The sequence below is a fragment of the Oreochromis niloticus genome, linkage group LG12 (genome assembly GCF_001858045.2).
Source record: "Oreochromis niloticus isolate F11D_XX linkage group LG12, O_niloticus_UMD_NMBU, whole genome shotgun sequence".
Lineage (NCBI taxonomy): Eukaryota > Metazoa > Chordata > Actinopteri > Cichliformes > Cichlidae > Oreochromis > Oreochromis niloticus.
The window spans coordinates 22,413,764-22,436,937 of record NC_031977.2 but is presented as its reverse complement, the minus strand read 5'-3'; the positions used below and the strand labels follow the sequence as shown (position 1 = coordinate 22,436,937).

Sequence of the window (23,174 nt, the reverse complement as noted above, 5' to 3'; positions counted from 1 at the left end):
AAAGTTTTCTCCTCCCAGTAGGTTTCAGGCACTTCCAGGGTATTTCATCTCATTTTATTATTCTCAGGCCAGAGCATCACAGAGCCACGCTTGAAGCCAAGAAAAATCTGGTCTTGTCCCTCCCAGACATTTATTCTTCTGCCTTGAGGCTACCAGATAGGGGGCTCTTTGAAACAAACTGATTCATCTCCCTCACCTTCAGGGTGACATGTCAGTACAGCCAGGCTGTGGCTTCTTTATCACCCTCCTTCTAGTTTTCTCTCAGTAATCTTTTTTTTTTTGCACATCCTGTTTTGTCCAAAATGCTGCTGTGATAGCAAGTAAACAAAAGGATGCACCGCTGCTATGTGTCTGTTTTGCTTTTACAACCTACGGTCTTAGTGATGTTGCAAAGTTGTAGACTTGAATCCTTGTGCAATGTCTCAATAAAATATACATGTTTATTTGAACTGAACTGAAATGTTTACTTGAAATAGAAAGAAAAAGAAATCCTGTGGCTTCATGTATGACATGAATGTCTAAGAATAGAAAGACAATTTGCATATAACAGCAGCTGCGGATGCCTAGCAGGGAGGGAGGTGTTTCAGAACTTGCCCCCCGCCACCCTCTTCACAATTGCAAGTATAGTAAGAAGGAGGTATGATGTACTATTAACGCCATCTTTGTGCAGCTGCTTTCACACTCTGCATTTCACAAAGAAATGTCAGTCATTTTCTAATGAGTGATCGAGCCTCAAGGCCTTCACAGAATCCCTAGAGATGTACACATTTTCTCTTTCAATAAAAACCTCGATGTCAGCGTACAATAAAGCACGTCTAGTCTCGAATGTACTCTAATATCCTGGTACTGTAAATCCCCAGAAATCCCATGATGTCACCTGTTGTCTGCATCCAGTTGGAATCCCTTTGTGTTTTGTTGTTTTTCCTTGTGCAGCTTCTTTTAATATTATTAATAAAGGTGCTAAATATAAATAATACAGATTTGACAAGTGTAGACGATCCCAGACCACTGCACCCCTTCTTCATTTTCAGAATATAATACAGGGAAAACTGCTGTGATCACTGTGTACTGTGGAAGATGAACTGAAGTTAATTTTTATTACCCCACGGGATGCTGTGTTTTACAGCTACATTAACCACTAGGCCAAGCAGTAAAAACACACCTGGTTGTAAATGCCAGTAACTCTCACCATGGAGCCAAAGATAAACCTGCGTTGTTACAGCGACCCTTTTACCGAGCAGACAAACCTGTAAGTGAGGCTTTCATATTGTAGAGTAACATACTGTAAGCTGTGGTTATTACAGTATCCAAAATAGCCGCGGTTGCAAACAGTATGCATTCTGCATTCAGAGCCAGAGTAGATAAAACCTTTCTGTTTTTTGCTTCAAATGTGTTGGTGACTTCCTGAAAGCTGAATATGCTTTCAGATAAATTTGAACTTAACTGTTTTTTTGTTTGTTTGTTTGTTTTCTTTTTTTTTTTAACCAGGAGATTTACTGCATCTTCTGCAGATATCTCTCTTCCTTCATCTCCTCTCTCAGTCCCCTGCTCTCTTCCTCCATTTGTGTTAAGTTCTTCCCACTTCTGAGACTTCTCTCATTCCCCTCTGGGCTTCACCCAGAATCCATTTAAGATTTATTCTCCGATAAAAACCAATTGCTAAATTCTGAGCACAGAGATGAATGATGTGACTGAAGATGAGGGGTTGCACATACTGAGTATAGTGCAGGCTACCTCGGGCTTGAAATTGTAATGGCGCATCCCTGTATTTTATTCCAGCTGCTGATCACAGCCGCTTTGTTAAGTACCTTATAGCAAAGCCACTCTGCTGACAACCTAAAGTGCCGACGGCTCTGCGACCCGATTCAAGATCACACACCTGTTATTTTAGCACACATCGTTCCACACGAGTGACCCTTTTTAGTCCTTGAATGTCAAATGAAATAGCATATATTAATAAGCTGACATCGGAAGCTGAAAAGGTAATGACTTCTTCATCTTCTTCTTTTCTTTTAATAGAGAAAATAAGGAAATGGCCCTCAGTTTGCCTTTGGCAATGCTCAGACACTTTCTGCAGATGGTGTTGCAGGAAGACAAAGAAAGCAGCATCAAGGAACAGATGCAAAACAAACTAAATCCACAAAAAAAAAAGAAAAAGGCCTGTTTAGATACCACTTTCAGCTGTTTCTACAAAAGCCATGCCAACTGTTTTTTTGGTCCGTCTTAATCTTCCAAAAAGGTCAACCAATAAAAAAAAGGGAGGCTAATGAAAAATTCTGTTTATGAAAAAGGGATGGCTTCCTGTTTGCTGTGGCCTAATTGACATGTATTAATTAATAAATTATGCACACGAAAGGGGGAGGAACAGTTTGAATCCTCAGTGATGTTACTAGAAATCTGAACTGCATGGAAATGTGTAATGTTTGATGTGCGGCAGGACCATTACTAATATGTAGCAGTGATAAAGAGTCCGTATCATCTGACTTATTCACAGCGCCAGAGGAAAAGACAGGAAGAGGACAGAATTAGCATGAAGGAAATGATATCAAATGAGAGTATGTGGCTATCCTTACGTGAATAAATGAGACTTGCATGTGGGCAAAATAACTGAATAGTGCCAAAATTGAGCCACCTGCATATCTAAGAAGACTCACATCAATAGTCGTCATCAAAGGCTTCAACATCCTGCAGAAAAGATGAGTTTTTCTGTTTTTGTTAGATAAATTTCAATTCACATGCATTTTTGATCATTTCCATAATAAAAAAGCATAAAATCAAAGCAGAGCGTGAGCTGTGTATTCTCGACTATATTGCACAGGATGTTGATTGGTATCCAGATTACCCAGCTGGAGGGATTTCCATTGGTGATACATACTGATGCACCTGTGTGGTCAAAGCATCCTTCAGACTGGATGAACATTTCCTCTGTTTCTTGCAGATAGCTCCTCTGTCAGCTGTAAGCTTAGGGCTCGAGTTGGAATATGACCCATTTTGTATTGATTTTTCTACTCCCTCTGTCACCAAAACCAAATTAAGTGAATTAAGTACTTTTACTAGCAAGAAGAAGGGAGCATGTTACTTTGTCACGAGGCTGAAGTGGGCTGATAAAATATAAGTATTTCTAAGAGTTTCTCTGAATGGGATTTTTTTTCTTATAGTTTATGAAAGAAAGTAAATTTGCCAACTATGGAAATTCAAAACACCTGAACATGTAACCATGCTGATGTAACTATATTTAGGCTGTAGTTTTACCAATCCTCTATCCAAATGAATAGGGAGGTGGGGATAAGTGTAATTTTAGTTAAGTGCCACCACATGGTTGAAACTCAAAAAACTCAAAGTTACTTCTGTAGTATAATTGGCTTATATACACTTATTGAACACTTTGTTAGGTACACTCTTGTACCCTTTGTGCCTTCAGAAATCTTTGTGATAGCTTTATCAAGGTCCTGGAAACACTCCTCAGAGATTTTGCTCCATATTGACACAATAGCGTCACATAAATGCTTCAGATTTGTTGGCTGCACATCCATGATTTGAATCTTCCAATAAATCCCAAAGGTGCTCTATTGGAATGAGCTCTGGTGACTCCGGAGGCCATTTGAGTAGAGTGTCATCTTCAAAAAAATAGTTTGATTTGAGCTTTGTGATAAGGTGTATTTCCTGCTGGAAGCGGCCATCAAAAGATGGGTACGCTTGGGTCATAAAGAGATGGACATGGTCATCAACGATACTCAGGTAGGCTGATGTTCACTTGGTACTAAGAGGCCTGAAGTGCACCTATAAAATATCCCCCTCACCGTTATACCACTAGCCTGAAACGTTGATAGAAGGCAGGATCCATGCTTTCATGTTGTTTTTGCCAAATTCTGACCCTACCATCTGAATGTCAAGGCAGAAATTGAGACTCATCAGACCAGACAGACTAGTCTTTTACTGTCTGGTTCTAATGAAGCTCTTGTTTTCTGTTCTCAGCTGAAAGGAGGCACCGGGTGTGGTTTTCTACTGCTGTAGCTCACCTGCTTTGAAGTTTGACACATTGTGCATTCAGAGATGCTCTTTTGCAAAATTTTGTTGTAATAAGTGGGTTACTATTTCAGTTACTGTTGCCAGCTCGAAGCAGTCTGACCATGCTCCTCTGATCTCTGGCATCAACAAGGCATTTTCACCCAGAGAACCGCTGCTCAGTGGATAGTTCCTCTTTTTTGGAACATGCTCTGTAAACTGTAGTAGTGGCTGTGTGGGAAAATCCCAGTAGATCAGCGGTTTGTGAAATACTTAGACCAGCCTGTCTGTCACCAACATGCCACATTCAAACTCACTTAAATTGCCTTTCCTTCCCATTCTCATGCTCAGTTTTAGCTTTAAGAAGTCATCTTGACCGTGTCTGCATACCTAAATGCTTGCTTCCATGTGACTGGCTCATTAGATATTTAGTTTAACAGCTGAACAGGTGTACCTAATAAAGTGGTTAGTGAGTTTTATATTGACTGATTTTAACTTTTGGCTGGGACAAACATCTTTGATGTTTGATTGGACTTTTAGATACGCACCTTTCCAAGAGCACAGCTGTTACACATGGATTTATGTGCTAACTTTCTGCCTAGACTGCGTCAAATTTACTATGCTTTTCTGCCACTGCTCTTGTTATTAACTCCCTGAGAGAACTGAAGGCTGGAGTAGCGATAGGGTTAGTGGCAAATCAGTTCTCTTCATTATGTATTTACTATCAGACCCCTCATCACCTTCACTGTTTCCTACAGAATGAATTAAAAACCTGGCACATCTTGGTTGTTTACCAGAAACTGTTCACTGATTTTCACACTCAAGCAGTTTGACTTGACCATCAATGGGTTGGCATATGAAGTGTGCAGAGAACCCAGGAGAGTCACAGCAGACCAATTAACCTTTCGCTGATCCCACTTATCATAAAGAGCCACTTCAGGCATCAGGAGAGACAGCACAAGTGACTGAAAATGAAGTACTGTGTCCATAATCATGCACACATGTTTCAAAAGTCTCATAACCTCAGTCACTTTTATACTACCTCTCACCCATGGCTTTTTAATTACACTAAAATCATCGTGATCACTCGTGTGCCCTCCAGTTTTACTTTGAATTTCTCGTCTTCCTTTGTTTATAATTTACACGTTATTTTGTTTCATTTTTCTTTTCTCAGTATTTGTCTGTTTGTCTGATTACACTGTCATGATGAAGATTAACGGTCTTTTAGATACTTGTTGTAAGCATTAGTGACAGCATGTCAAATAAAAAAACAAAAAAAACCCCCAAATACGAATCAAAGGAATTTAATTTCACAGGACTCTGATAGAGCACTACAATAAGGCTGAAGCATATTACATAAAGTGCAAGTGCAAATATAATAGCACTAGACTGTATCGCTTTAACAAAAGACTGAATGACTATTACATAAATTGCTTAAAGGACTCTGAATGTACTGTTGGAGGAATGGTTAATCCTGACTGGACCCCATTGATTCATTTGAGCCTGCTTTACATTTAGCCTGCAGAAAAGTGAGGGTTAAGCATGCCAGCTCCCCTCGTTTCCCTCTGCAAGCCACCGTCTGTGGCAACGAGTCTAATACAGGTAATTATGTAGGAATGAAAGGCTCAATAGCTTCACGGATGAAGATTGGCATCTTGATTAATGCAAGCGTGGACGGGTGGGAGGGTGAGGTGTTTGCGCTGTACACTGGAGGGTGAGGCAGAACAGTCACGACAGAGGTGGAGAGGGGAGTCAACCACACACACACACACACAAGTCACTGATGTGAAAGTTTATTCTGGGGTAATATGTATGTAATGCTTTAGAGCGATCTGCTAGGAAAATGTACTTTTCGTAGTTGAAAGGTGAACATGTGTTTTTATCCAGCAAATTACCTCAGGCTACGTTGAGCAGGGCAAATCAATAAGCTGCATGAAAATCTGCAAAACACACACATAGAATAGGACAAAACAAATAAAAAAGGAATTCATTTGAGCGTTCTGTTATTACATTGGCAATCAGAGGGAGAAAAATCGTGTGTCTGTAGGGAGGGCCGGGGGGGTGTCAAGCACAGATGCAGGACACAGACTAAAAGTTCAAACGACAGCAGCTTCTTTGAAGCCGTGAGGTAATGGAGGGAAGCGGGTAGTGGTGAGTACAGGCAGAGGCCGGGGAGAGCTGGTGGCTTAGAGGGGCTGAGGAGGAAGGCTGGTGGAGTGGGCAGAGCAGGGACGTAGGGAAGAGAGTGAGTGTGGATGAGAGGATGGAGTGGCAGGCAAGCTAGTGGCTGGAGAGGCAGGGCTGAGTAGCGTGAAGGAAGGGAAAGATTAAGTGGCCAGTAAGCAGCTGTTTAGGTAATAGGATGACTTTCTGTGCCAACCCTAACTTTGATATTGGCCCTAAGATTGCTGCAACATCGCATAAACATGCATGTCCTTTTATGTCCTCTGTCACATGTTGTGTTGTAGCTCAGAAAGCATAAGGCTTAGGTTGCATGCAGGTAGATTCTGCCTTGTAATGGGCAGGAACCGAGTCCAAACACAGGACTCGAAAACCAAGTTTAAACTAAAAGACAGCTTTATTGCAGAAGTTATCCAAAGTACAAATTAATCCGGGTCCAAAAAACTAGGAAACCAAACACGGAGTAATCTTAAAGGAACACAAACTGCAAAGGAGGATCCAACCCCGAGGGAGAATACAACAAAGAACAGAAGCAAACTGAGGGTCTAAATAAACACAAGGAGATTAAAGCAGAGTGGAGACACCTGGGAAAACAGCTGAACAGAATCCAACCGGTGAAACAGGGGAAGCAAAACGAAACACAACACACACGAGATGACTATAAAAATAAGATGGGAAAGTAACCAAAAACCACATAACCAGGGAGACAATATAGAATATAGAACCAAGAATAATCAAACATACAAAACCAGAGAAACCCCAAAACATCCCAAAACTCAAAACAGAGACCATGATAGAAATACAGATTTAGTTTATCTCCATCTCCTTCTGCCTCCTAACATTATGGGCAAGCAGGCAAACACACGAAGGGGCACTGGACCGTGCTAACTGAACAAACTAGCCTAGAGTGGGTGGAAATCTGGGCCTGATGTGCTGCTGGGTTCTTTTGATCATCAATCAAAAGAAGTCAGATAGTCTTTTTTTCTGTTTGCTAAGGAAAGCTCCTTACAGAGTTAAATGGCCTGGAAGTATCTAAAGTAGAAGCCATGATTAGCGCTAGTCACATTTTCTAAATGCTAAATAAAGGTGCTGTTAAGCTTCCTTTCCTATCTGTAAGCATAGGCTGCACAGTGCCAGCTTTTATGAAAAGATGGCACTGTGCATCCAGTTTGACCGCAGCCGTAGAGGACGAGAAGAATGCCAAACCGAAAACAGAAATATACAGAGGGCAGAGGAGACACGAGAAAGGGAAGAACACCAGGAATACATGGTGTGAATAAGGACCTCAACAGCTGAATTATTTTAAGTAGGTCTAATTTATTGAGTTCACAAAATGGGCAACTCGCCTCAGGTCTTAGTCCCCATGGGTGCTACAAAAAGCTCCTGGTCTGCTGGTCGAGTTAATTGTTTGATTAGCAGCAAACCTGTGCGGGAATTTTCACAATTAAAGTATAAAATCAGCTAATGAGCATTATTATTAGTTAATTTTATCGCTATGGAAGAAACCCTTCCCCACTAAAACACAAATTTTGGGTTAATTCACTTAAGGAGTACTGCTTGCTCTGGCAAAAGAGAACATCTGCATTTTTTCCTCCTGCTGTTTCTTCCTGGTCCACTTGCAGCTTAACTCAAACATGATACGTTGGCACTCAGGGGCCTTTTAACCGCACAATGATTCTGTGTTGTTCCTGTATAGATGAATGAAAAGTCACGTTCACTTTAAAGGCTTGTAATGTAGGGAGTAATCACCTGTAAAAGAATAATGGCTGACCCTTACTTTAATAGGAAACCCTTGTTATTCATGCAGAGCAAAAACTCCTCGTGGTTGCTGTAAGATTAATGGCACAGAATCAGCCTTGATTTATCATGCCGCCTCACAAACCCACTCTGCGTGTGTGTGTGCAATCAAGTGTGTCGTGTATCAGAGATTGTCCTGGAGCCACTCAATACACAAATAACTGATCACCTCCTTCCTGTCCATGAGGAGAGCGTACCTAAGAAGAATTCAAACTTCTTTAGTGGTCGTGCTTTGTGTTCAATGAGAGGGGGCGGGGGGGAGGCTTTTTCTGCTAAACTCTAATATAGCCGATGATGGTGCTAACCGCTGCAGCTGTGCAACCCAAAATTGATAGCAATATTATTAAAAAAAAGTAATTTGCATGATTTCTTGAGAAGATGGGCTCTAATGCAGGAAAGCTTGCTTAAAACAGTTCTGTTTTTAAAACAGAGGCTCTGCTGCTGCCATCAAAGCAGTAGAATCAACTTTTCTGATAACTCCTTAATGGTACATTGACCACCTGATGTGTTTCCTCCAGGTTAGCTTGCTGCTGTAAATGACTTTCTGTCCCCTCTCACTTCGTCTCACCACAGACACACACAGTTTTTCAGATAGCTCTTGCCCCCCCGCCGAACTTCTTATCAGTTCTTTTTTTCCCTTCTGTCTTGACCCCATGTGCTATGTCATTTTCACTTTGAGCTTCCTCTATTTCTTAAGCGAGCAACTTCCTATTTGAACCTTTGTTAAATCCAACAGATTGCCCTTCAGAAATTGTATTTCATTGTGTTTAATCAATCTTGATTTTTGTTAGATTTTTTGTAATTATAACCTACCATCATGGGGTTTTTTAGGTTTCAGAGAAAGCAATTATTTTTTTTTCACCTCTGTTATGTTTAATACTAAACTAAGAAAACAATTTTCAGAAGTTTGCGGTGGATAAATTAATCATTCAGATGCATTCAAATGTATACTTTTTTTTTTACGCAGAATACAGAAGTGTATAGTGTTATATGAAAACAGACACTGGAGGTCACCTGTATAACAGTAGGAAGTGAGCTCTATTTAACTAAACAAATTTGACTGCAGGTTGCGGTGTTAAATTTGCTAAATTGTTAAGAAAGTGAATGAATGGATGATGGAATTTGGTCCAAATATCCACAGGCTAGTTTATGCAGACCCACAGGAGATATTTAACCCTCCAATAAAAACTATAATAAAAACACAGGCAACAGATCTAAGCTGGCTTTAAGGACTTGGCATATTTATGAATTTGGCTGACAAATATAGGTTCAGTATTATTTCTGTTTTGCCATCACTTCTTGAGAAATAGCCCATCGCTGGGCCCCTGAACGAGTCACGTATTGTGTCTTGAAGTGAACCGAAAGATAAAAAAGGTGACCTGAGCAATGCTTTTCACAAATGACCTAGGGACCTTTTTTTCACACTTGTCACAGTTGAAAAAGCACTGATGGAATTTCTGAAAGCTCACTTCTGTTAGTGTTTCGAGTGAGCCATGACTGTGAGAAGCACACACAAAAGCAGAACCTCTGTAAGTGAAATCAAGCCACCATTAATACACCTGCACTTTCCCTATAATTATAAAACTACTGTTCGCACAGATGTAAACACTACCATTCAATAAACATGCTTTAACTTTAAAGCTCAGCTAGTTAGCATTTTATCAATATGGAAAACCTAACAAGGAGTCCCAAGATATATTCTCCCTATTTACATGGGCAGTGTAGAGTGGCAGGTCTACTGGGGACACCTTTGTTATGGCAGCCGCTTTTCCTCTTTAAACATTTTCTTTTCTTTGTCCCTCAGCCCGGCCTGAAAGGTTAAGTCTGGTTCTCAAAGGGGTTTGTTCCTGCTAAAAGAGAGTTTGAGTCTTTATGATATTGTGAGAAAGTAAGCAAGTAATGTAAATTGCCCTGAGAGAAGACTGCAAACGAACACAAAATGAATAAAAGTGAACTGAACTTTTTAAAAGCTATGGCGTCTGAGAGACTTGTAATAAATTCAGTGTAATCAGTTTTCATAAAAACTGCTAAGAGAGCCGATGATTCAACTTTATGATAATTTTAGAAGCTGTAGTTTGTTGGTTATTGCATTATACTGACTGGAAATTTTATCATTTCTGCCCACCCTCTCTCTGTCAGGGATTAGGATCTATTGCAGGACAGTTGTATTAGACTGCTTTAGGTTTAGCAAAGTGTACTTAATAAAATGTGATTTTTTAAAAGTCAGAGTTAAGGATGCTCTAGATCTCAAGAAAAGCCTGGTTTTCCTTTTTTTTTTTTTTTTTTTTTCCTTATCAGATTGTGCTTTTCATCAATAAACAGTCAAGTGAAAGCTTGTACCAGTGGTGCTGCATGAAAGGTCTGGCCACATATTGAAGGCTTAGAGAGCAAGATGTCTTTTAATGGACTTTTCTGGACAGGAGTAATCTTTGGCTTTGAGCACAAGGCAAAATTGTGCTAAGAGAGGCATCAGAAGGCTAAAACACACAGTACATTGGTTTTTATGCCCTTTGATGGACATAACTACCAACCAAACACTGCACGCCTTAAGTAAAGGAAAGAAAGAGAGATTCTGTATTTACCAAACCACCTGACTGCCATTTTACTCCAAGCTGCTACCAGAATTCAGTCACTCTGTCTTCCCTTTGTTTCTGATCCTGCTTTTCCCTCTTTTTTTGTATTATGTTTCACCCTCGTTAGGATGAACTCTGTTATCTGTGAAGCATTTTCGCAGCATTTTCAATTTACCTGCTTTTCTATCATCCCCCTCCAGGTGTCCGATGACTCGTCCGACTCCCCAGAGCCGGGGCCAGTCACCTGCATGGAGCCCTTCATGGTGCGGAGGCTTTCCTGCAGGACGGTCCAGTTGCCCCCTTTAGCCTTTCGACAGGCAGAGCAGTACTACTGTGATCGCAAGCCGGAGCCGGACACAGTGACAGTCCCACCACGGCCCACAACACTGCCACTGCGCACACCGCCACTCATCGCTATAACCGCGGCTGATACCAGCAGGTAGGACGATGTGGGTGTGCTGCTTTTCCTAAAAGTGTTTTTTTAAGTCCTCCAAGTAACTTCGATTCTACATACAGTTTCAAATCAATGTGTTCAAACTTTACTGGTGGCTGAGCTCTGATCGTTAAATACTCATTGTAAATAATTTACATGATTTAAACCATTTACCAAAGATTTACTCAGTTTTTCAGATTTTTTTGCCTTTGCTTAAAAGTCTGTTCCTGGAAAAATAGTCCCACTTCAGTTAGGAACTTGACAGCTTTATGCCGTGAGTTAAGGGAACTATATCTACCTCTAAAGAGATGCACATATAGCATCAGAAGTTTTATTAGTCACTACAAGCCAGGAATTGTTATCCTCAGACTCAGATAATCAGGGTTGCTAAAGGCCTTTTATGTGGTACAAAAACAGGTTTCAGCAGATACATACAAGTTTTTGCCCACTCATAGACATTACCTGAATGTCTATCAGCACAAGGGCTGTCAAAAGAAGACTGTTGGTGTTAAGACAAGCAGCAGTCTCACTGCCTAACAAGCTCAAATTCTTCAGGTAGGTGAAGAAATACCAGCATTTCACAGATGACTATTTACTGATTAAATAAAGCGTTTGTTATTTACAAATCTGAGGATGTTTTCACTTCTCTGGAGTTGTACACCTGCAATGAGCTAAGTCTACCCAGGCTGAGCTGATGGCACCACTTCAGCCGTCAGAGACAAATCTTTCCAGAGAAGGATTCATGCTCTGCACGGCGAGGACACAAAGATCAAAGACAACTCCTCACCCAACCTCAACCCAGCTGAACTTTTGTGGGGACTCTTGAAGTCTGAGAAAAACCAAGAAGAAAATCTTTGGAATAGTGTTAAATCATGGTGGGTGAACACAGGCAATCAGAGTTTTGCACCGCCACTGAGTTCACGCCAGCTTGAGTGTATGCTGTCATTACGGCAAAGAAGGGCCCGAATGATGGCGAGACATTTTGTGATTTAAGTGTGTTTTACGCAGAGATCCAGCTTTTCACTGAAATTGTCAAGCTAGTATTTGGAAAATAGTCCATCTATTCTCCAATTGAAGGTAGCGAGGAGGGACTACCAGAGGGAAAGACGCAGGGCACACAGCGCTAACGCAGAGACAGACTATCATTGACACCTTTGGGTAATTTAGAATCACCAGTTAACCTAACCCACTAAATACATGTGGGTGCCCCATGTCTTTGTCTGCAAACTCCACACAGAAAAGGCCTCAGCCAGTTGGTGCTTTGAACCCAGGATCTTCTTACTGTGAGGCAGCGTTGCTAACCACTGAGCCACCATGGCATCCCTTTGGAAAACAGTGTTTTATTGTATTTTAGAATCAAATGACAGACATAGTTAAAGTCCTTCCTGTGAAACAGGACTCATATGCTGTAAGTAAAGAACCCAGAGGACAAAAGTAGCTAAAAATAGCTGCTGGCAGTGAGGTTTGTGCATCAATCAAACTGAAAAAGGTTGTCATTGGACAGCCAACTCTCACTTTGTAGATGCCTGTGTATACTAAACATAGCAACAATATGAGCTTTCAGATCAGTCACATTATTTTAGCCTAACTAGATAATATGATAACTATGATAATACAAAAACTAAAGATATGAATACAGCTCCTTATTGTGACAGATTACCTGCTTCTCACAGCTTTAAGGTGTCTTTAAGTTGAGTTTCATGGTGTGGCGAAATGAATAGAAACAATCAGAAAGGTAAGAAATCAAATACAGCATGATTTGGCAGCAGTGCAGAGTGTGCTTGTTGTTTAGTGGATAAATAACATGCAAACCATTGGCATTTAAATTATTCCTGTCGGCTACATGCTGTTAAGAACGTGACTCATCAGACGTCGAGGTCTAATAGAGTTCTGTTTGTCAGCACCGACACTCACTAATCTTAAAAGAGTGAATGTAATTTACCGTGTGAAACATGCTAAACAAGTTAAAAGCAGGGACTGAACCGTGGATTTGATTGATCTATTGTGTAGTGCGCCGAGTCCTTTTAGGTGGCGTTTATTTTTAATCCTCTGTTCTTTAACATATTGTACAGTCTGTAGTGTAGCCTCGCAGCCTCTCCGTGATTGGAAAACAAGATTGCACCACAACTAAGAAAAGAATCGCAGCCTCTCCGGAGAATGTTGGAGAATGAGCGCCTCAGATGAAATGAGGTTTGGCACAGACAAACACCAAGCCTCCAACCAGCTTGCTCTGAGGGGAGAGAGGAACAATGTACCAAACAGCATTCTGTATCAGAGCCAGTGGTCTAGTGGGGAAGTCATAATTTAACTCAGAAAAGGAAATATATTCAGGCAGTTTGAAGAAGCATATAATTTCAGTGGTCAAACCTATCTGTCAGTGGAAAATCCCCATTGTCTTGGGTTAGTATCGCACTTAGAAACGTGACAAGGGGAAAGTGGCACTCTTCTGACTCGTCTTTGATCACCTTGGCATGCTTCACAAAGCTCGGTATTTCACACACACGCATTGTGCTACCTGCATAACATTGTTCGGTGGCTCATCGCATGCCAGATGTGAAAGTAAATGGATCGTCCTGCTCTGATTTTCCCTTTGGTGCCCCTGATTTGTCCTTTTCCCTTTCTCTCTTTGCCAAGTTTGACTCCAAACGACGAACAACCAGCAGAGAAATGAGCAGCTCTTATTAAGCCTAAGATTGAGGAGTTTGTTATAGGGTGCTGTGAACACACTTTAGCAAGAAGACAGTGCCGCTGACTTGTAGACTTCTATTGTAAGGAAGCGTGAGAAGCTGGTGACACTCAGTTGTGTCTAAATTACATTTTCAGGCAGGCAGAGCAATTTTCAAGGCAACTCTGATTCACAATAGTGCTGAAAGGCTTTCTTTATCTTCAAAATTGCTGTTACACGTCAAGAGCATCTTCATTGTAGGAAATACAGTATATTTTTGTTTTTGTTTCTGGCGGTGTCGTCTGCAGCTTGATGTGTCACACATTGTCAGCTGCACTGTATAAGCAGCAGAAACTGCTACCCATAATACAGAAACATAGTCAATACTGAATAATTTATTATGGCACTGTGATAATGCCAAAAAGTGTCAAATATTAGATACAGAGACAGCCTGTCCTCTCTGAATCACGGTCATCAAACTTTTATTTGAACTTCACAAAAGGGCAGACTATTCCCAAGTGTGGGCTGCTGACCACTCTTTGAAAAGCGTGTTGCATTTGTGAGACAGGGATTTGGTATTTTTAAAGATGGTTTGAGTGATTATTATAGAAGACAAAGGCAGGAGGGGGCCTGTCAGCTCTTTTTCTACTTCACGTAGCTGTATTGACTTCTCTGTGCTGCCCCAATGAGCCTTTTCTTAAGGAGAACATGAAAGGGGGAACATTTTTTGTCATCTTTCTGTAAATTAATCTGCCAGCAGTACCAAAAATACTGTTACATGTTAAATCAGTGTTTTGTGGTGTAATATATTACACGCTTGTCAACATTTCGATTATGTTACTGATTATTTTTAAGATTAATTGTCACTCAGCTTTGACCGACTCAAAATCGCAATCCATTATTTTAAACCCATTTCCAGTCAATTTGACTACTTTCACAACTGAACATAGAATGATCAATTAAAGACAAAAAAAAGAGGCATAGGGAGGAAATGGATGCTGGGAAGAGTTTTAACAAAGGTCATATGTCTTAACGTTGCTTCGAGCTCCGTTCATTCATAATTCAGCACAGCAGCGTGGAAGAAATATACAGTGGGGAAGCATTAGGGTTGAAAGGCGTGCCATTTTAAATGCTCCAACTGCAGTGTTTTAGTAAAATTTAGTGACATTAACTTTGTATGCTGCCAAATGAGACTGTCTTCAGTATTAATGAAATGGTCAAAAAGTGGTGCGCTGTCTTTCCATTAGATGCCCTCACATAATTAATATAAAAGACTGATTTCCATGAAACAGTTTCAGTATTTTTGTCTTTGCTTCCCTTCTACGACTAGCAGAACCACCAGTATTTACCTGCTGCATAACAGCTAAAAAATCTGAGTCTCCCCAAAGCCTTGCAATATATAAACACACGCTTATTGTAATAGAGAAGCTGATTTGCTGATATTATAAATAATGTAACAGTGGAAAACAGGGGATGAAAATCTGCTCAGTTTAAATAACAGCCAACAATCTCCAGAGCTGAAAAATTAAGCTGCCACAGAAGCGCCAAAAGCTGCAGTTACTTGAACTGGGCTACTTCATGCATCCTCCAAAAATGAATCATAGACCTGTTGGACTTTATGTTATCTTCATCACAAATATACAGGGTGTTTTTTGTTGTTCTTTTTGAATAGCTCAGCTAACAAGATACAGTGGGTCATCTACTAGGTATCCTTGGGCAAATACTGAATTTCCCCTGATGTATTCATTGGTGTGTGAGTGTGTGCTTACATTTTATACAAGGTGCTTAGGCATAGAATAAAGTGCTGTATGAATGTGTGTGTGATTGGCTGAGTGAGGTTTTTGTGCTCAATCAGCGCTATCCAAATACCAATCCATTTATCACCACTTTGACTGACAGGTGCTACAGGGGGCTTTAGACCATAGCTGTCTGATGTGTCACTTCTACTACTTCCAGTGGCTGGAACTGGAGTTTTTGTCCAAGGAGTAAAGGTAATGAAGTTAGATGAGTTTAAATACCTGGGGTCAAACATCCGAAGCACTGGACAGTGAACAACACAGGAGAAGACCTTGGTGCAGTCAGGGTCCAGAGGGGTGATTTATAACAAAAGGATAGCAAGAGTGAAGGGGAAGCTTTAAATGATGGTTTGGCATCTGCGATGCTAACAAAAAGACTGGGGTACGAGGTGGAAGCAGAGTTGTAGGAGTTAAAATTTTTGTTGGGGGTGACCAGAGTGGGCGGGATTAAAAATGAGTAAGTCAGTGGGACAGCTCAGGTTGAGATGGTTTGGAAATGCTAAGAGGACGGACAGTGGATATATTGGATAAAGGATAAAGGATGTTGAATATGGAGCTCTCAGTCAGGAGAAAAAGAGAAAGACCACAGAGGAGATTCACAAATGTAGTGAAGGAGGACATTTAAAGAGTTGGTGTGAGAGAGGAGGATGCTAGGGTTCGGTTGAGCTGAAGACAGATGATCCCCTAAAGGGAGGAGCTGAAAGAAGAAGAAGAGGAAGAAGGAACCTGAGCTCTTGATTCTCCCTTTTTGTCATGTTGGTGCCTATTGAAGCATTTCAGTTGAGTCATCTGACCAATAATATGGCTTCACATGTGTGGCTGATTGTATTAACACACTTACCAAGAACGCCTCAGTGAGAATTTTATTCGGCTGCTACTTAGCCCTGATTGTCAGTGTGTTATTTTGCAGCAGTTCGGCCCATCTTTTGTATACAGTTTAAATTAAATACAAATTAGTGTGCATGGATTTCTTTCGCACATGAGCCCAATACGTTACGAGCAAATCAACAGAAGAGCTCAAACACCAGCTAACAGGTATTAATTAACTTATTAATATGAGAAAATAAGTGTCTCAAAAGACATTAACTGAGAACAGCAGAACAATAACAGCGCTGGATATTAACTCAATACTGGATCAAATCAGCTACCACTCTATTGATTTTCCAAACACTAAAATGTCATCTCTGGAGTGTTATGTGAGAGATCAGCTGGAAATAAACACTTATTTATTTTTCATTATATATAAACACACACACACACACACACACACACACACACACACACACACACACACACACACACACACACAGGTTATAGATACAGGCTAGAGATTCCACTTTCTCTCCCTTGATAACAATCCAATAGCAGTTCTGTTTTTTTCTTTCTTCGTTAAAAGTCTGTACAGCTCACTGCGAGGAACTGATTGAGTTCATTCTCCTGTATGTGAGGAAACATAAGCCTGCTACTTGACTTATTCCCCCCCCCCAAAAAAAAAAACCATTTAAATGCAAATATTTTTTAGGTTAGCGCCAAATATAGTTATTATAGGAAGCTTAGACAATCGTGTGGTGATTAAAAAAACGACTTAATGTAAATCAGCAAAGTGTGTCTGATAGAATCCTCCAGTACTAATAAGATCAGTATTGGAGCAATCAGGTGTAATCACTAATTATTGACTGCACTATACTTATCTCGTTCCCATTATGTCCTTGCGGTTTAATTCAGCACGAACAGAAAAGAAACATATATTGGGGGAAAACTGGTGTGACACATTAAATCAACTAAGGATTCTAAATGTGCTCTAAAAAATGAAGGGAACGCTTGAACACAGTATAACAGAACGTCAGTTAAACTTCAGAGATAAAAACTACTTTCACCTGCTTTGGTGGAAATCCAAGCAGGTGAACAGGTACACTGGTAGGCAACCACAAGATAGCCCTCAAAAAGGGAGAATTTTCTTCTCCAGTTTTGCTTTTTGTCGTGTCCTTTTAACTGCCGATAGCATGAGATGGTACATGCAGCCCATTCAGGTTGCACAGGTAGTCCATCTCTTACCTTCCGGAGGGCACACCCACGCTTGCGATCTTAAAAAGGGTTGCTGTGTCTCCCACCACAGTCTCAAGATTGTGGAGGAGATACTATGATACTATGAGACAGGCTCTTACATGAGGAGAGCTGGGCAGGGTTATAGAAGGGTTCAACCCAGCAGCAGGAGGAGAAACAGAAGGAGCTACCAGAGCGCTAGAAAAATGACCTCCAGCGGGCTACTCGTGCGTGTTTCTGACTAAACTGTCAGAAATAGAACAAAGAAGGTGGAATTAAGGCCTGTACTCACAGCCCACTACCATTTGTCCAAGAACATGTCATTTTATTTCTTTATTTTTGAGCACTGTATATATAAAAACATATATAAGATATTTAAACACTCGTGACCTGTGTGTATCCTGTGCCAGAAATGGCGCAGTGTGGTTATTGAGGTGGACGGCCAGAGGGGGACATTGTTTCCACATCTAATTGTCACTCAATCAGACCCTCGCTTGCAAACCAGTAAAAAGAAAAAGAAATCATATTTCTATTGTTAGGGACATTTCAGTACAAAGCCATTGCCATGTAGCATTCAATTCATAGACTAATATTAATGGAAGACAGTTTTTTTTATTAATACAAAAACAAATTTGTGCCAAATGTGTCACAGTGCATAACAATTACCTCTCTGCTTTTCTCTTTTAAGCATTATAATAAACCTCTGTGTGTATGACTCATCCATCGTGCTACATTAAAAAAAAAATCTTACTAATAAAAGAATAATATACAAAAATTCTTCTGAACAAGATCCACTTTGCTAAAACGTCCATCAAACATTCATGAAGGAGGTCAAGCAGGCGGCCAGTTAATGTCACAGATGTTTCAAGAGTGACAGCTGGGATAAACATTGATTCAGTTACAGTTATTTGACTTTAAAATCTTCTGCTGTGTCTGTATTTTCATTATATTGATCAAAGGTTTTGTGTTGCTATGTGCAGCTCAGAGCTAAAGGGTTAAAAAAAAGAAGATGAAATCGAGCGTACGGTGTTATAAGCATTAGAGCATTGCGTATAATCCCTCTTTTCACAATTAAAACCACCCCGCCCTATAACTTGTAGCTTTTTAATATTTTTAATAACAGAGCATGAAGAAGATTACACATGGCTGTGCTGGCTACTGACAGATTTATGTGTCAACTGATGTTTGCAACATTAGGGGGAATTTTATAGAGGGTTTGCTTATATTAAACAAGTAGTCGGCATTGTGTTTGTTTAAGGTGACCCCAAATGCATGTTGGGATACTCTTATACCTATGACCCTGTTTAGCAACAAAGCAATGGAAAGTAAATGAAATGGCTATAGCCTGTGGTTTAAGTTTCAGGTCAGTTCTTAGAGTGTATGTAGAGTATTTGGTTCTGCCGTGCGTGTTGTTGTAGGGCGTTTGGTTGGCTTAAGTAGGTAAACTTGGACGCGTACAAAGTAAACACATGAGCTTCTTGTGTATGCATAAATGGCAGGCATGCACTCTTTATTCTCCTTCCTCTGTCCTGCTACCAATACTCTTACTCGCCACTTCAGTCTTCTCTCACCTCGTTTCTCAGATTACATTTCTGCGCTTAAGACTGGAGAGATGACATTCCCCACACTGTTATTTTCTTGAGTAATGGGCTTGAGCTGCAAGGGAAGTGTGAGGAGAGGAAGGAAATAAAGCACTCTTCCCTGATAGTCCCCCTTTCCCTGAAAATGAAGACAAACAGAAGAGAGTCGGGGGGGATTTAACAAGGTGGCTGGATGTTTGCGCTCCCCTGTACCCTGTGGACATCACAGGAACGGTTTAATTAATTAGTGTGAAGGTGAACTTGTTTTACCTGCAGTGTGTTTAATGTCAGCTGCTATAAAAATGCTTCTCATTTTCTCATTCCATCCAGTGCATCTCCACAAAAACTGTTTCTTTTTGTGTGTGTGTGTTAAACCTAAATTTTATTTGGACTATTGTGTCATAAAACTGGTTCAGTGGTATTATATGATATAGAGGCTCTGCCCAATCCCACCCCCTGATTTTCTTTCTTTTTTTTCTCCAATCATGGAGGTTTTTAGGGGAGGTACTTTGGGTGGGTCCCTCATGTTTAATGTATTATCCTGTTCCCTATATCCTGTCGCCGCTTTTTTCCTGCAGGGGACATGAAGACGGGAGACAGTGTTGTCAGATCCGGATGCTTTTACGCATAACTCTGCGCCAAGTTACCTTGAACTGGTTTTGCACAAGTTTGCATCATTTGGGGAGACCATCCGTCCGTTTGGACCATCCTGTGCTGAACATCTCGCACTGCCGCAGCAATACAAGCACCTTGCAGAAATGGGCGTGTGCGGAGGAAGTGGGGAGCACTTGGAAACCAGACTGACCTGAGAGTTCTTTCTCGTAGCTTTACTCAGGGACACATCCCCAAAACTGCAGTTTAAAGGTCTTCCTCGTGATGCGTAAATGGATTCGTTTTTATCTCACTGCTTCAGTGTGTTTGCGCATGGTGTCAGCGATAAAGTTGATGGAGTTAAGCTTATTACGTGAGCTAAAAATCAAAAACTGGACGTGAAGCACCCAGAATAACTAAAAAAAAGCAAAACAAAACAACAAAGTTGTCTAATTACTTGTATTATTTAATTTTGTTTTATTAAAAAAACCCAAACAAAAACAAAACACCTGAACTCGCAGTTGTTAGTCAACCTCCTGTAAGCTTTCCTGACTCATTCAACTTAAATGCTCCCAAAGTGTAGATTTAGTTTTTAAAAAACAATTTTATAACCAGCGTGGGGAGGAGGATGGATCCCGCCTGTGGGAAAGTGGGGACGGCGCCTCTGGTCGCTGGCGGCGGAACCGGCTTGAGTGCAAAGGCGCCCAAACATCTGTGGAGGCAGCAGAATCAGGCAGCGCTCTCTCCGCTCCACCACGCGCTGGTAGTGCGCAAGAACGACCGTGTAAGACAAAGAGGCTTTTCGGACACCGAGAGATACCTTAACCCGAGGAACATGGACCGGACTTACGCAGTGGACACGGGGCACCGACCCGGGCTGAAGAAATCAAGGATGTCGTGGCCGTCGTCCTTTCAAGGTCTTCGACGGTAAGGACAAAATATAAAAGGAAACTGCTTTTCCTCGGCTTGTTTCCTTTTAATTCCCCCTCGATGAAGATGGGCGTTGTGTGGCTGACTGAGCGAAGAAGTGTTTCGGTTCTTATTTAGTCCTAACTTTGAGAGGGTTACAGTACATCTTTCTGCTTAGGCTGTGCTCGACCTCTGTTTTACATCACTTTTTTTTGTAACATATGGTCCCAAACATTTACTGCGCTGTAACGAGGAAGAAGATGATGAATAAACTATATGCTATATGCCGTGCAGCGCTAAAGGGTTAAAAATAAAGAACGGACACAGTCGGTATAAACCCTATTTCGCAATTATAAAACCACCTCATCCCATAACTTGTGTCTTTTAAATATGCTTTAATAACAGAGAGTACGGAAGATTACGCATAGCTGTTTCATTTGGGTCAGAAAGATGTGTCATACTGGAGAGAAGAAAAGCAAGAATAATGATTCAAAGTGAAAGAGTTTTTTTTTTTAGTTATCACAAGCCATTCTCTGTGTTAATATCAATTAGGTGGTCTATATTTGGCACACTTGTCATTGTGTAGAATGACAAGAGTCTTGTGGGAGTCAGAGGCAGGATTTAACCAAAGGAAGGTCACAGGAATTATTCATATGTGATGTATCCTGAATATGTAACACATATGCAACCTCCTTGTATCCTAAGGATAGTGTTTAGGGGTCTTGAGGGATGGGCTCCACTTAGTTTTAGTATCTCCAAGAAGCTCAGCGTTCATGTCTGCATTTGGCACTACACTCTGCTCTCGATAAGCAAAGTAGATATAGTAGGAGGTCTTTGCTATATGGTCACCACATCTTCTGAAATGACTCACTGCATGTGACAATATGGATAATCACAACGCACATGCTCTCGACAACTGCTGTGTTTTCACAGTCTATCCGCTATCCAGAGGAGCTACTGTAACAATGTTTGCCATAACAATAGTTTTAGTGAATCTCGTCTGCATACAGACAGAGACACAAAAGCACCTCCGTGCTCAGACAGCCAGCCTGGGTGTGTGAGGGAAATGTTTCTGCTCTAATTACTCACATGTTCTGGGAAAGAGGGAGGAAAAAAAAAGACCAAATGAAATGAAATCTGAGAAGGTCACCTCAGCTCTCAGGCTTAAGTGACTGCTGTGGATGTAAGTTTCTGTCAAATGGCTCGCTGTTTCCCTTTTTTTTTTCTTCTTTCCTCCTCCTTTCTTTTATAAATGTTGGTTTAGATATGAGTGATACTCGCCTGCAGGGTCCAGTCACCAGTCAGCTATAGAAAGGACACTGGCTCGTCTGGCCAGCCGAATGGTTCCTGTCACAAAGAGGAGAGGCTAAAGAGAAGGAGAGAGAGAAAGCGAGAGAGAGAGAGAGGGGGAAGGAAGCAGGGAGTGGTGAGAGGTGGTGGTGTGTGGGGCTAGTAAAACAACCATGCAATGCTATGTTGAAAATATATTGATTTCAATTGCAAAAGAAGATGCAAGCGCACATTTGAAGATCGTTTATGCACCTCATACATTTGCTTCAGAAGGAAAATTAAAATTGGATTAACCCAAAGAAATCGAATTTCACACGGGAGGCTAATTACGCAAGAGGCACATTGCACTCCAGCACATATGCAGGAACACTAACACAAAACCAAATCAATGTTGGCCCTTGAACACCGCAGCCCATTGGACTGTTATTTGTACTTGGTCAATAGGCTCATGTAATTGGTTGTTGATTTTTATGTGCTCTCGATGGGTTGCATGTTTTAGTAATTCCTGATTTCAGTGTCTTCAGGAACTGCCCCCCACAGGGACCTTCATCCAGTGAACATGTCAATAGATGAACATCAGTTAGAAATCTAGATATATAATCGTATTATTACACCGTTTTCCAAGAGTTGGGCTTATTGTGTGACACAAAATATGTTACAAAACACTCAGAAGACCAGCTAGATGTACTAGAGCACAAACAAATCTAATATAATTGTGCGCAATGAACATGAGATCTTGTTGCCTTTGAAATGGTTGCTTTAAAGACGGGGATCGGGTCTACGACCACTCACAGTCAGTTGCCATCTTCAAACAACTGCATCAAAACAGTGATAAAATGGCAATAACACGGAGTTGGTCTCCCATCAGTACATAAATATTTGTGATAATACAATAATTAACTCTGAATACATTGGCGAAAACTGCAAATTCGTTGCCAATACACAGAAATTCTCATCAAACAGAAATTCATATTAACTACTTATTTTTAGAGTCCTGTCACAAGGTCAGATTGGAATCACAAATAATGAAATAATAGTGATGTAACTGCTGCCGGACGGCGATTTAACTGCAAAATGACATCCTGCAGCAGTATATAGTGGAGTCATCTATTGTAAAGAGACACGTCGCAGATAGTGGTGGTGGTTAGCACTGTTGCTTCACAGCAAGGTCCTGGGTTTGAATCCATGTTGGCATATTTTCTGTGTGCATTCTTTCTGGGTCCTGTGGCCTCCTTGACAAGAAACACAGCTTATTTCTCCTGCAGGCTTAAAAGCTTTTTATCTTTCAGATACACTTATTGCTACTTAGTG

The 23,174-nt window shown here is 40.8% G+C and overlaps 1 protein-coding gene across 2 annotated transcripts in view; it reads left to right on the top strand.

Moving 5' to 3' along the window:
- pde4d (phosphodiesterase 4D, cAMP-specific) overlaps positions 1-23,174 on the top strand; it is a 198,525-nt gene that overhangs the window by 32,295 nt on the left and 143,056 nt on the right. Inside the window, exon 3 of one of the 2 annotated variants that reach the window (XM_003446136.5) lies at positions 10,757-10,995. In XM_003446136.5, the coding sequence (XP_003446184.2) occupies positions 10,757-10,995 (239 nt within the window). Of the gene's footprint in view, positions 1-10,756; positions 10,996-20,205; positions 20,592-23,174 lie in introns of those variants that run through there. The other variant, XM_005452108.4, reaches the window with a different exon arrangement.